At 38.1% G+C, this 15,173-nt stretch overlaps 2 protein-coding genes across 2 annotated transcripts; one reads left to right on the top strand and one right to left on the bottom strand.

Moving 5' to 3' along the window:
* Nucleotides 1–5,301: 5,301 nt before the first annotated feature.
* On the top strand, nt 5,302–8,858 carry LOC128199518 (uncharacterized). The gene is made up of 2 exons (XM_052889489.1): nt 5,302–7,004; nt 7,874–8,858. Exons 1-2 carry the CDS (start codon nt 6,841–6,843, stop codon nt 8,781–8,783), a joined length of 1,074 nt encoding a protein of 357 aa, XP_052745449.1. The 5' UTR covers nt 5,302–6,840; the 3' UTR covers nt 8,784–8,858.
* Nucleotides 7,024–9,084, bottom strand: LOC128199522 (uncharacterized). The gene is made up of 2 exons (XM_052889495.1): nt 8,854–9,084; nt 7,024–7,844 (listed from the first exon to the last, which is right to left on the bottom strand). Exons 1-2 carry the CDS (start codon nt 9,035–9,037, stop codon nt 7,108–7,110), a joined length of 921 nt encoding a protein of 306 aa, XP_052745455.1. The 5' UTR covers nt 9,038–9,084; the 3' UTR covers nt 7,024–7,107.
* Nucleotides 9,085–15,173: the final 6,089 nt, after the last annotated feature.

Raw genomic sequence — 15,173 nt, 5'->3', positions numbered from 1 at the left:
TCCCTTATGCATTAGAAAACCTGGGTTATGTATACCTTGCTTTCTCAAAGATTAGTTATGTATACCATGATTTCTCAAAGATCCCATGAAAGAAATGGGACCACCTCGGTAATACATGCAAACAAAAAAAAAATATTCAAATCGGTCCAGTAGTTTTCAAGTAAACGAGTTACATGCATAAAAAAAAAATTGATTTTGATTTTTTGACCTGATTTTGTGAAATCTGTTAAAAAAATGTCGGCAAGTTAGATAGTTCAACAATAAAAACTATTTGAAAAAAAAATAACAAAACAATCAAAAAAATATTTGAAACAAATGTATTTTCTTTCTAATTCCTATTGACTTTGTACACGGAGCATAAAAAATAGGTAAACCATACCGCTGCTGTACCTACCAATAAATTGCTCAGTAATACATTGTTATTGTTTACCTATTTTTACTGGAAAAATACTAAGTATTGCGCTATTGATTTTTTACACATTAGTTCCCGCCAGTTTGCCGACAAAAGGGCGGCAGCCGTCCGGGCTATGCCTTCAAATTGCCCCGTCGTAATATTACAACAAATATTTTTTCGTAATAATATGTTATATAATAGTTGGTGGCCTTGAAAATTCTCTGAAATGTTATATCCATGCTTTAATTTACGCAGTTAGTTACGATAGAACTTGAAGCCGCCACAAAAAAAAACAAATGTCTGTGGGTAGAATCTAATGTCAATGTCAATTGAAAAGTTTTATCATCTGTTGTGCCGTTTGCGATCTTTTCTTTCCCTGTCGGTGTCGACGAGCGACTGCGCAAATTTTGCAATGAGGTAAGTACATGTTTTATTGATTTATTCTTTTATCCATTTGACTCCTAAATGGACGACTTCACGTAACGGACGACGTCACGTAACGGATACAATCGTATCGTATCCGTTACGTGACATGTAAAAAATAAAACGCAATAGGCGAGTAGAGCACACATTATCATGCTCCGCGCGATAGAGGAATATAAAGATTTTTTAAATCGGTTCAGTACTTTCGGAGTCTATTCAATACATACAAACAATCAAACCTTCCCTCTTTATAATACGTATTAGTAAAGATAACAATATTTAATATTCCTTTTTTTTTAATATCAACCATACGAAATCGAGCTCTTCTCTCGTTGCAGAGGGAGGTGCAGTGCCGTGAGTGATATTATTTTTCTTTTTTCTCGAGGGACCACTTACTGGTCTCAGCTTTTTCTGTCATGGCCAAGTCAGTCAGTCAGTCAGTTGGCTTGACTAGCGCAAGAATATTTATGGTGGCAAGAGCCCAGTTTATTATATTACTTTTTCCAGTTATTAAACTGTGATGAATGTCATAAAATGTTATATTTTTTCAGTGAAGCATCGCAACCTAACACCACCACCCCGGTGGGGCAGAAACGCCCCGGATCCCCGGGGGATCAATCGGAGCCTAAAAGGCCAAAAAGGTATTCCATCTGTCAATTACTGATTCTGTAGTCACCTTTTATGCCGATCAATTAATAAACATTATGACTAATATTCACTTTTTATCACGGAAGGACATCTATAGACCGGGCACCGGAGCCTGAACCGACCCCGTCCACTTCCGCAGCTGCCGATACTGCAGATGCTGCTGCGGCAGCTATACAAGCAGGTACTTTTTTATTGAAAGAATATTTGCACTGTGATATTTGCACATCTAGACTGTGATAGGAGTGGGTATGAGAACCATCTCTAGGTGTTGAGTTTAGCCTCTGTACCACTGAGCTATTGAGGCTCAAGTTGTGAAAAATTATCATACCATTTTATGTTTTGAAGTCTTAAAATAAACATGCCCAAAATATAATGTTATCTCTATTATGTTTTGTTTCACAGATACAAACAGATCTATGGGTATCCAGCCCTGAGGCGAGTCCGGCGCCATCTACGGTGGCAATGGGCTAATCACCAAGGTCATGGGTTGATTCCCATGACCGTGTTGATGAGCCCATTAATAAACTCCTGAATAGAGTTCCCCTAAAACCAGGTCTTAATAGCCACCTATTCACATCCCTCCAGAAATTTAGCAGTGAAAATGATGAGTAAAATATGTGTATTTTAAGTTTTGATGAAATGTCAATAAGAAAGCATTTTTTTTTTATACCTTACAAGTTAGCCCTTGACTACAATCTCACCTGATGTAAGTGTAATAAGTGATGATGCAATCTAAGATGGAAGTGGGCTAACTTGTTAGGAGGAGGATGAAAATCCACACTTCTTTCGGTTTCTACACGACATCGTACCGGAACGCTAAATTCGCTTGTACGTCTTTGCCGGTAGGGTGGTAACTAGCCACGGCCGAAGCCTCCCACCAGCCAAAGGCCAAACATAAAGGCAAAGGCCATGCTGATAAAGTAGTAATAATGCTTATGGAAGATTACCTAAACACAGGGCGCTCTCTATACAGACAACTTTTACAACAGTGTGACACTAGCAGAACAGTTGTTGCAACAACGTACATATTTAACAGGCACGCTTAGAGCTAATCGAGCAAGGAATCCAGTGATAACTAAGTCGAAGAACGCTGAACATCACTCTGATTTCGTTGAATCTAGTAACAGTCATGGTCAGGTTAAACTGAAACCAAAAGTTATAGTAGAATATAACAAATATATGAATGGTGTTGATCTAAAAGATCAAATGCTATCATATTATCAGTCATATAAGAAGTCAACCAGATGGTATAAAAAAAATAGTAATACACGTAATGCAAGTTATGCTCCTGAACTGTTTCAAGATGTTCAATGAACAAAAGAAACGGTCAGGTGACAATAGTAGATCCATGTCATATTTCGATTTCCGGCTAAATGTAGTAAAAATGTTATTAAAAAAGTTTGACACACCGACTGACAGACTAACTGAGACTGAGGTATCCAATATAGACCTTCTACATCATCGCAACGCGTCCATACAATAGCTTACTTGCCTAAAAATGATAAAAACAAAACCAAAAGAAAAGACTGTGTGCGCACTGCTTAAAAAAGCGAAATATTCGCAAAGCAACGGTATTTTATTGTCCCTTATGCATTAAAAACCTGGGTTATGTATACCTTGCTTTCTCAAAGATTAGTTATGTATACCATGATTTCTCAAAGATCCCATGAAAGAAATGGGACCACCTCGGTAATACCCATGCAAACAAAAAAAAAATATTCAAATCGGTCCAGTAGTTTTCGAGTAAACGAGTTACATACATAAAAAAAAATGTTTTGATTTTGATTTTTTGACCTGATTTTGTGAAGTCTGTTAAAAAAAATGTCGGCAAGTTAGATAGTACAACAATAAAAACTATTTGAAAAAAAAAATAACAAAACAAACAAAAAATAACAAACTAAACAAAAAAATATTTGAAACAAATGTATTTTCTTTCTAATTCCTATTGACTTTGTACACGGAGCATAAAAAATAGGTAAACCATACCGCTGCTGTACCTACCAATAAATTGCTCAGTAATACATTGTTATTGTTTACCTATTTTTACTGGAAAAATACTAAGTATTACGCTATTCTTTTTTTACACATTAGTTCCCGCCAGTTTGCCGACAAAAGGGCGGCAGCCGTCCGGGCTATGCCTTCAAATTGCCCCGTCGTAATATTACAACAAATATTTTTTCGTAATAATATGTTATATAATAGTTGGTGGCCTTGAAAATTCTCTGAAATGTTATATCCATGCTTTAATTTACGCAGTTAGTTACGATAGAACTTGAAGCCGCCACAAAAAAAAACAAATGTCTGTGGGTAGAATCTAATGTCAATGTCAATTGAAAAATTTTATCATCTGTTGTGCCGTTTGCGATCTTTTCTTTCCCTGTCGGTGTCGACGAGCGACTGCGCAAATTTTGCAATGAGGTAAGTACATGTTTTATTGATTAATTATTTTATACATTTGACTCCTAAATGGACGACTTCACGTAACGGACGACGTCACGTAACGGATACAATCGTATCGTATCCGTTACGTGACATGTAAAAAAATAAAACGCAATAGGCGAGCAGAGCACACATTATCATGCTCCGCGCGATAGAGGAATATAAAGATTTTTTAAATCGGTTCAGTACTTTCGGAGTCTATTCAATACATACAAACAATCAAACCTTCCCTTTTTATAATACGTATTAGTAAAGATAACAATATTTAATATTCCTTTTTTTTTAATATCAACCATACGAAATCGAGCTCTTCTCTCGTTGCAGAGGGAGGTGCAGTGCCGTGAGTGATATTATTTTTCTTTTTTCTCGAGGGACCACTTACTGGTCTCAGCTTTTTCTGTCATGGCCAAGTCAGTCAGTCAGTCAGTTGGCTTGACTAGCGCAAGAATATTTATGGTGGCAAGAGCCCAGTTTATTATATTACTTTTTCCAGTTATTAAACTGTGATGAATGTCATAAAATGTTATATTTTTTCAGTGAAGCATCGCAACAGAAAACCACCACCCCGGTGGGGTAGAAACGCCCCGGATCCCCGGGGGATCAATCGGAGCCTAAAAGGCCAAAAAGGTATTCCATCTGTCAATTACTGATTCTGTAGTCACCTTTTATGCCTATCAATTAATAAACATTATGACTAATTTTCACTTTTTATCACGGAAGGACATCTATAGACCGGGCACCGGAGCCTGAACCGACCCCGTCCACTTCCGCAGCTGCCGATACTGCAGATGCTGCAGATGCTGCTGCGGCAGCTATACAAGCAGGTACTTTTTTTATTGAAAGAATATTTGCACTGTGATATTTGCACATCTAGACTGTGATAGGAGTGGGTATGAGAACCATCTCTAGGTGTTGAGTTTAGCCTCTGTACCACTGAGCTATTGAGGCTCAAGTTGTGAAAAATTATCATACCATTTTATGTTTTGAAGTGTTAAAATAAACATGCCCAAAATATAATGTTATCTCTATTGTGTTTTGTTTCACAGATACAAACAGATCTATGGGTATCCAGCCCTGAGGCGAGTCCGGCGCCATCTACGGTGGCAATGGGTTGATTCCCATGACCGTGTTGATGAGCCCATTAATAAATTCCTGAATAGAGTTCCCCTAAAACCAGGTCTTAATAGCCACCTATTCACATCCCTCCAGAAATTTAGCAGTGAACAAAATGATGAGTAAAATATGTGTATTTTAAGTTTTGATGAAATGTCAATAAGAAAGCATTTTTTTTTTTATTCTTTACAAGTTAGCCCTTGACTACAATCTCACCTGCTGGTAAGTGATGATGCAGTCTAAGATGGAAGTGGGCTAACTTGTTAGGAGGAGGATGAAAATCCACACTCCTTTCGGTTTCTACACGACATCGTACCGGAACGCTAACGGTACGTTCACACGGAGACACGATTTGCCGAATCTTATTTTCATCGGATCTGGAAAAACCGAATGTTGTATTCACACAGCACATCTTGTTTGGCCGTATCCGACGGCCTCGTATCGGGATCTCGTGTGAACTCACCATCCGGCTTTTATTAGCAAGAGCGCGCACAGTTCCTCACGTTGATTTGGAAGCGATGGACGTGAACAGTCTTGCTATACTATACTGCATACCTACCATCAACTGTAATAGCGACTCAACTGCAGACCTAAACTGAACTGCTTCGAATTTTCGTACCACGAAGTCCTATATCCGACCAATTGACGCTGTAGCGAAAAATAACCTAAACTGAGTCGCTAACGGAATCCATTCATACGGTTTCTCGTACTATGAAGTCATCTTGTAACCTAAACTGTATCGTTAAGCTGTCAAACTGAGCCGACCAAATAAAGTTACTTATAATGTGGCTGGAACTGAATCGTTTTCACGTATTTTACTTATAATTGTTTAAAAATGAATAAGTTAGTATTAGTATTGGTAAATAAATAATTTCTGGAAGCTTGTAGTGATGTTTGATGAACAATACGATGAACTTTTCGATTTTATGAAAAACGATAGTGAAATAAGTACGCGTAAACAAAGACGACGCTTCATTTGGGAACAAAAGGATCCTTTGTTTGATTTATAGTGGATGTTTATAGAAATGGTGCTAATTTTATATGCCGTATGTGCTAATGTTTTAAAAACAAAATCGACAGATTTGTCGCTAAACCAAGAAGTGCGTAATGTGGTGCAGTGTATTTGCAATGCGTGCAGTAGGTAAGTGCAGTGTATTAATAAAAAATAGGTACGTTGTGCTTTCTGTGCCAGATTAAAGTTTCATAAATTAATATATTTAAACAACTTTTTGACGAAATATTAGGGTCATTTAAAGCCAAATGTTCTGGCTTGAGAAGTGTAAATATAGATCTAACCTGTAGACCTCTATGTCTCGTGTTTCTCTGTAAAAAATACCACTTAAAATTCTTGTATTGAAGTGGTAGGTAGGTACTTATGTCAGTCCACCTACACTGCGTATTAATTCGTAACTGATATTATACTAACAGCATACATTATTTGTTAAGTAATTTAACTATAATACTTAAGGTAAACTAACAATTTAAAGTTAAAACCAAAATAAATTCAAAGTTCGTGCTTTTTTTTTGACTTTTTGTAGCGTTGTCTCTCTCAAACATATTGCTATTCAACCGCAGATCAGAGACAAATGTCGATCATTCATTCACAATAGACGATTCAAATGCTATTCAGTTTAGGAGATGTCATGGTACGAATTAAAAGCGATTCAATATAGGCACCGAAGTTGAATAGCGTCGGATTTGGATCGCTAGGTTAAAGTTGATAGTAGCCCTCCTGGTATTATCGCCGTCAGCGTCGTAGAAAAAGATTGTGGTTAAACCCAATAGTACAAAGAAGATCAACAGTTGGTGCCTTTACAACTCTAATGCAGCAGTTAAGAAATGATCCACAAAAATTTTTTAACTACTTTAGAATGACTATACCTACATTTGATAATCTTTTGAAAAAAGTGGAAAAAGATTTGAAAAAGCGTGATACAAATATGAGGAAAAGCATTAGACCAGAAGAAAAATTAGCGATATGTATAAGGTAATATTGAAATACTGTATTTTATTATAATTAAATTTATTAAAAATATGATTAAGACATTATAGACAATCGCTTGGTAGGTACACAGTTTGAAGTTTCCCAACTACATATTATGAAAGTCTGGTAAATCAGAAGCATTCGATTGAATACTTTGAGACTCTGGTGATGCTTGGTACTGCGATGTAAAATAGCCTTGTGATTGTGCCACATTTGGTTGATAGTTGTATGTTGATGAGTGTGCAGGAGACCATTCATTTCGGTTCTTTATATTTTGCAATAAATTTAAGACGCCTGATTGAAATTCTAATGTTTGATTATCGTTTAGCGTTGCCAATGATGGAAGTAGACTTTTAAAGAAAAACAAATTACGGTCTTCTTTCATTTCTTCCTTCTTGTTGCATTCCATTTGATAATCTATAAACTCACTCATTTTCTTATCAAACACGTTTAAATTCTGCCTCGATGGTTTGCTTTTTTTTCTTTTTGAACCACCTACTAAATTTTCATTATCAATTTCTTGTTGACTTTCATCTGTAGCATCTTGATTATTTGCAAAATCTTCACCGAATAAATTGTCCTGAGCCATCGCACTGTCATGGGTAACATCTGATGTAACTGTAGCGGCTGTACTATCGTCTGCTGGGTTTGGTGTAACAATAGTTGCACTATCATGTGTGTCAGCTGGCGACACAATTTTTTTTAAGAACAACATTTGACGATGATAAACGTAGGCTCTCGGACATGTCGCAGACGATCCTGATTTTTTTGATTTCTTTTTCTCATTAATACTCCTCATCCAGCTGTCTCTAATATTAGTCCACTTCTTTACGATCGATTTAGCTGAAAAATATAATTAAATTTACTTGCAGATATATGGCTTCTGGGTGTTCATACAAGGATTTACATTACGCCTACCGAGTCGGAGTGTCTACGATCAGTAACATTATTAAGGAAGTAACGAATGCTATTTGGAACAATTTGCATGGGGAGTTTATGACATTACCCAACACAATATCTGACTGGGAATATATCGCCAATGGATTTAATACTAGAGCAAACTTTCCCCATTGCATTGGTGCAGTGGACGGTAAACATATTAGGATAAAAAAGCCAAACAACAGTGGTTCCATGTTTATGAATTACAAAGATTTCTTTTCCATCGTATTATTAGCAGTGGTTGATTCATATTATAAATTTACATACATCTGTGTGGGCTCGTATGGAAAAGAATGCGATTCGACAATATTCAAGGAGTGTACTTTTTGGAAAAAACTAATAGATGGTGATTTGCAATTACCGGCAGCATGTCCACTGACAAACGATTCCGATTTATCGATTCCGTTTGTAGTAATAGGCGATGAAGGTTTTGGCTTGCATCAACATTTGATGAGACCTTACGGCGGAAACCATTTGGATAGAAACAAAAGAATATATAACTACAGATTAACCAGAGCTCGACGCTATGTTGAGTGCGCCTTTGGGATATTAGCTAACAAGTGGCGAATATTTCATCGTCCACTGGATGTTGATACCAGCACAGCAATATCGATTGTAAAGGCTTGCACTGTACTTCATAATTTTATAATAGATATGGAAGGTGTACAGTCGAACATAGAAACAACAAGCAATGTATCATCAGTGGTTAACGTGTTCACAGATGCACCCAATGAACAAAATAGTACACGAGGTGGACGATGTGCTAATGTTATACGATCTGAATTCACAAATTATTTTATTTCTACAGCAGGAGCTGTGCCTTGGCAAGATGAATCAATCTAACGTTAATTTTGTAACACACTGCTAATGTACAAATACTTAACCTGTTTACTTTAAAAAATTACAAACTTACCATAATCCTGCCTGTTTTTCTCCTCCATTTCTTCAAAATCTTCATTTAAATTTATACATATTTCTCGCCAGCCAGCAGTTCTCAAGTTTTTATCCTTGTATATTTCGAGAGTTTTGTCCCATAAAACTGGCCGATTTTGGACAAGAGAAATTAAATTTTCAACGTTTATATTTTTCGTCGTCATAGCGAGCGGTCAGTCAAAGCGGGCGAAAAGAACTGGCGACTGGCAAGCGCACGTGCAGTGTGTCCCTCCCGCCCACCCCTCCTTCCCAGCTTGTGCGACGCATTCGGTTTCAAGATCCGACAAAAAACCGAATCTACCCCTGCGTGTATCGTATGAACGCATCTATTGAATGCCCTATACCACTGTATCGGATCTGCATTTTGCAGTATCGCCGGATCGGTTTGTAGTCGCAAAATCGGATGTCAACTTCAGCAAGATTCGGCTTTTTTGTCGTGTCTTGAAACCGAATGCATGTGTGAACTCCTTCATTGAAATACTTATGCCACTAAACCGAATCCTGCAAAAAACCGATTCGGTAGCACGCCGTGTGAACGTGGCGTAAATTCGCTTGTACGTCTTTGCCGGTAGGGTGGTAACTAGCCACGGCTGACGCCTCCCACCAGCCAGACCTGGACAAATTAAGAAAATCTCAATCTGCCCAGCCAGGGATCGAACCCAGGACCTCCGTTTTGTAAATCCACCGCGCATACCACTGCGCCACGGAGGCCGTCAAAAAGGAGGTGCTTATGGAAGATTACCTAAACACAGGGCGCTCTCTCTATACAGACAACTTTAACAATAGTGTGACACTAGCAGAAAAGTTGTTGCAACAACGTACATATTTAACAGGCACGCTTAGAGCTAATCGAGCAAGGAATCCAGTGATAACTAAGTCGAAGATCGCTAGAGGTACATTGCTTACTAGATATAATGCACGTGGTGTATATGGTCACCAATTATAGGGATAAAAGGAATGTATTGATGATTTCGACTGAACATCACTCTGATTTCGTTGAATCTAGTAACAGTCATGGTCAGGTTAAACTGAAACCAAAAGTTATAGTAGAATATAACAAATATATGAATGGTGTCGATCTAAAAGATCAAATGCTATCATATTATCAGTCATATAAGAAGTCAACCAGATGGTATAAAAAAATAGTAATACACGTAATGCAAGTTATGCTCCTGAACTGTTTCAAGATGTTCAATGAACAAAAGAAACGGTCAGGTGACAATAGTAGATCCACGTCATTTTTCGATTTCCGGCTAAATGTAGTAAAAATGTTATTAAAAAAGTTTGACACACCGACTGACAGACTAACTGAGACTGAGGTATCCAATAGACCTTCTACATCATCGCAACGCGTCCAATACAATAGCTTACTTGCCTAAAAATGATAAAAACAAATCCAAAAGAAAAGACTGTGCGTACTGCTTAAAAAAGCGAAATTCGCAAAGCAACGATATTTTATTGTCCCTTATGCATTAAAAAACCTGAGTTATGTATACCTTGCTTTCTCAAAGATTAGTTATGTATACCATGATTTGTCAAAGATCCCATGAAAAAAATGGGACCACCTCGGTAATACCCATGCAAACAAAAAAAAAATATTCAAATCGGTCCAGTAGTTTTCGAGAAAACGAGTTACATACATAAAAAATCATTTTTTGATTTTTTGACCTGATTTTGTGAAGTCTGTTAAAAAAATGTCGGCAAGTTAGATAGTTCAACAATAAAAACTATTTGAAAAAAAAAAATATTTGAAACAAATGTATTTTCTTTCTAATTCCTATTGACTTTGTACACGGAGCATAAAAAATAGGTAAACCATACCGCTGCTGTACCTACCAATAAACTGCTCAGTAATAAATTGTTATTGTTTACCTATTTTTACTGGAAAAATACTAAGTATTGCGCTATTGTTTTTTTTACACATTAGTTGCCGCCAGTTTGCCGACAAAAGGGCGGCAGCCGTCCGGGCTATGCCTTCAAATTGCCCCGTCGTAATATTACAACAAATATTTTTTCGTAATAATATGTTATATAATAGTTGGTGGCCTTGAAAATTCTCTGAAATGTTATATCCATGCTTTAATTTACGCAGTTAGTTACGATAGAACTTGAAGCCGCCACAAAAAAAAACAAATGTCTGTGGGTAGAATCTAATGTCAATGTCAATTGAAAAATTTTATCATCTGTTGTGCCGTTTGCGATATTTTCTTTCCCTGTCGGTGTCGACGAGCGACTGCGCAAATTTTGCAATGAGGTAAGTACATGTTTTATTGATTAATTATTTTATCCATTTCACTCCTAAATGGACAATACGCGACCGGTTGCGGTCGCGTATCGTATCCGTTACGTGACATGTAAAAAAATAAAACGCAATAGGCGAGCAGAGCACACATTATCATGCTCCGCGCGATAGAGGAATATAAAGATTTTTTAAATCGGTTCAGTACTTTCGGAGTATATTCAATACATACAAACAATCAAACCTTCCCTCTTTATAATACGTATTAGTAAAGATAACAATATTTAATATTTCTTTTTTTTAATATCAACCATACGAAATCGAGCTCTTCTCTCGTTGCAGAGGGAGGTGCAGTGCCGTGAGTGATATTATTTTTCTTTTTTCTCGAGGGACCACCTTACTGGTCTCAGCTTTTTCTGTCATGGCCAAGTCAGTCAGTCAGTCGGTCAGTTGGCTTGACTAGCGCAAGAATATTTATGGTGGCATGAGCCCAGTTTATTATATTACTTTTTCCAGTTATTAAACTGTGATGAATGTCATAAAATGTTATATTTTTTAAGTGAAGCATCGCAACCTACCACCACCACCCCGGTGGGGCAGAAACGCCCCGGATCCCCGGGGGATCAATCTGAGGCTAAAAGGCCAAAAAGGTATTCCATCTGTCAATTACTGATTCTGTAGTCACCTTTTATGCCGATCAATTAATAAACATTATGACTAATTTTCACTTTTTATCACGGAAGGACATCTATAGACCGGGCACCGGAGCCTGAACCGACCCCGTCCACTTCCGCAGCTGCCGATGCTGCAGATGCTGCAGATGCTGCTGCGGCAGCTATACAAGCAGGTACTTTTTTTATTGAAAGAATATTTGCACTGTGATATTTGCACATCTAGACTGTGATAGGAGTGGGTATGAGAACCATCTCCAGGTGTTGAGTTTAGCCTCTGTACCACTGAGCTATTGAGGCTCAAGTTGTGAAAAATTATCATACCATTTTATGTTTTGAAGTGTTAAAATAAACATGCCCAAAATATAATGTTATCTCTATTGTGTTTTGTTTCACAGATACAAACAGATCTATGGGTATCCAGCCCTGAGGCGAGTCCGGCGCCATCTACGGTGGCAATGGGTTGATTCCCATGACCGTGTTGATGAGCCCATTAATGACTGGGTCATGGACGACTCCGAAGAGTGCGATTCCGTCTTGACATTTTGATGCACGCGTCTTAATTCATTGTAAACTTTTTTTCACCAAGATGTCTGCCTCTACTTACCAAAAAATATAAAAGAAAGAATTACAACTTCTGCAAAAATCTAAGTTGCTTTCAACGCTGCCACAAAGTCATTAACAAATTCTGGCGACTGTAATCTTCGAGAAAACACTCGTGCGCTTCGGTCGACTCAAAAAGACAAAGGAAAAAGGAGCGAAGACGCCATTTCGGTGCTCGACGGTGATGCCAACAATCTACTCAAAGTGAGCCAGTTCCTTAACCACCCTTATCTTACTAATGTGGTCCCGGTTTCAAATTGTTGCAACTATATTGTTTCGAAGGTCTCAATCAATCACGTGCTTTTCGCGAGCGCTTATGCCCTAATTATTAACAGTTTAAACATAAATACTAATATGTCCAATGTATAAGAACTCAGTTATTAATAGTAATATCGAACTTTTTCAGGCCCCATGTCTGGCTCGACGCCTTAAATCTTTAGGGTTTGCCCGCAGGCCTTCCATAGTCTCACGAAAAGGAATATGCGCCCAGGAGATATCAGTGGTGTTACCTCAGGGGACGTTGACATCTTGGTATGGAGAGACGCTATTAAGATGGCCATGGCCATGTTCTCTACATATCATGGCAACGTCAGCAAACTTTCAAAAGATCCTCCAAACCCATACTGATATTGGATTACAATATTATGATGGAAAGTAGCGAAAGCGGACAAGGGTTTGGTACAAAAAAAGTTTTTAGAGACTTCTCAACGTCTCCGTGCTAAATTCATAAGTCATTCACAGACAAGTATATTCTTCTTCTTCTCCTCCAATTAAGCATCGTAACTTGTGATCGTTTCCGGGTTCCGATTTTTCGAGCCGCCAATTTGACTACTGCGACGTGTTCCCTTTGTTGTCGCATTGTTGTCGGTCTGCAAATATAGAACTGTTATTGATCATACTGACCATACTGATATTGGATTACAATATTATGATGGAAAATAGCGAAAGTGGACAAGGGTTTGATACAAAAAGGTTTTCAGAGACTTCTCAACGTTTCAGTGCTAAATTCATATGTCATTCACAGACAAGTATGTTCTTCTTCTCGACCAATTAAGCATCGTAACTTTCGTATAAACCAGAATTGTACGATAATTTTCCAAATTGCCACTAGGAGAACTTTAGAAGAAAAGTCAAAAGGTATGAGAAATGAACTTTTCAAGACATTTTTGTAAGACATCTGTCTAGATAAAAAAGCGTGAGACCACGACTTTTGATATTTGACGGAGCAGCATGTCATTCATATCTTTCCATCTGTCTAGATAAAAAAGCGTGGGACCACGACTTTTGATATTTGACGGAGCAGCATGTCATTTATATGTTTCCATCTGTCTAGATAAAAAAGCGTGGGACCACGACTTTTGATATTTGACGGAGCAGCATGTCATTTATATGTTTCCATCTGTCTAGATAAAAAAGCGTGGGACCACGACTTTTGATATTTGACGGAGCAGCATGTCATTTATATGTTTCCATCTGTCTAGATAAAAAAGCGTGGGACCACGACTTTTGATATTTGACGGAGCACCATGTCATTTATATCTTTCCATCGTCGATTTATCTGACTCACTTGGCATACATTTGTACTATTTACCGTCAAACACTACACTTGAACTGCAGCAGACGGAGCCGTCTGTCGATCGTTTGTGCACCATTGGGATGCTGAAGTTTTTTCCAGCGTTTTAGTTGAAATGTTTGACACACAACAATATTGGCTGTAGCGCGACTGGCTGGTATCCCTACAACCCACAGGTGATACCAGAGTTTTCCGACCCGGGCACGTCGAAGGCCACCAAAGTCACCACCTTACTCCATAGAGACCTATATATCTTCTATTAGACAACAGTAAGCTTGGCTCAGATGTCGAGCCCCCCCCTCCCCCCCCGCCGATTTTTCAGATTACGATTATAAAAATCGATATTTTTTCGAAAGAATCACCATCGCTTGTCCTTCTTTACAACTTTAACTTTAAAAATACACGGTTTTTTTTGTCTCGAACCTCACCACGTATCACCAAGAAGGAAGGGGGAATTTGAACCACGTGATTAATGGACGGCCCTAAATATATTCAAATATGTCGAGGAAACCTGGCTCACAGAAAATTTCTCATACAAGAATATATGGAGTAGTGTATTGTAGAATATGGTATAGTGGTAAAAACGGTCGACGAGACAACAGGTACATCTGTAGGAAATGCATACAATGTAATTACGGAGTAAAAAATACTAAGATCAACTCCGACTCAACCGGCAACTAATAACTATAACTAAACCCAGTTTCTACACATTGGATCACATGAGCAGTCAGTCAGGAGAAAATTTAACACATTTTTAAAACAGGAATCAGTTCAGTACAAAAAGCCATGGAAAAAGTTAACAATGATGATAGCCCGCCTAATTTTAAAAGTTTTTTTTTTTTTTTAAATAATATTTCCCATTCAACTAGTCGGGAAAGACTGTATTAGGAATGGGTACGACAATAGATCAACGGGGCGGGGATGGTACCACCACCCCTGGGTGATGAGTCCGACCGCTCTTGCCGTTGAGCTATTGAGGCTATATTGAAAACCAATGTTTATTCGTCGTCATCAACCCATATTCGGCTCACTGCTGAGCTCGAGTCTCCTCTCAGAATGAGAGGGGTTAGGCCAATAGTCCACCACGCTGGCCCAATGCGGATTGGCAGACTTCACACACGCAGAGAATTGAGATAATCTCTCGTATGCAGGTTTCCTCACGATGTTTTCCTTCACCGATTGAGACACGTGATATTTAATTTCTTAAAATGCAC

The sequence above is a fragment of the Bicyclus anynana genome, chromosome 26 (assembly GCF_947172395.1).
Source record: "Bicyclus anynana chromosome 26, ilBicAnyn1.1, whole genome shotgun sequence".
Taxonomy (NCBI): Eukaryota; Metazoa; Arthropoda; class Insecta; order Lepidoptera; family Nymphalidae; genus Bicyclus; species Bicyclus anynana.
This window is presented reverse-complemented; position numbering and strand designations above follow the sequence as displayed.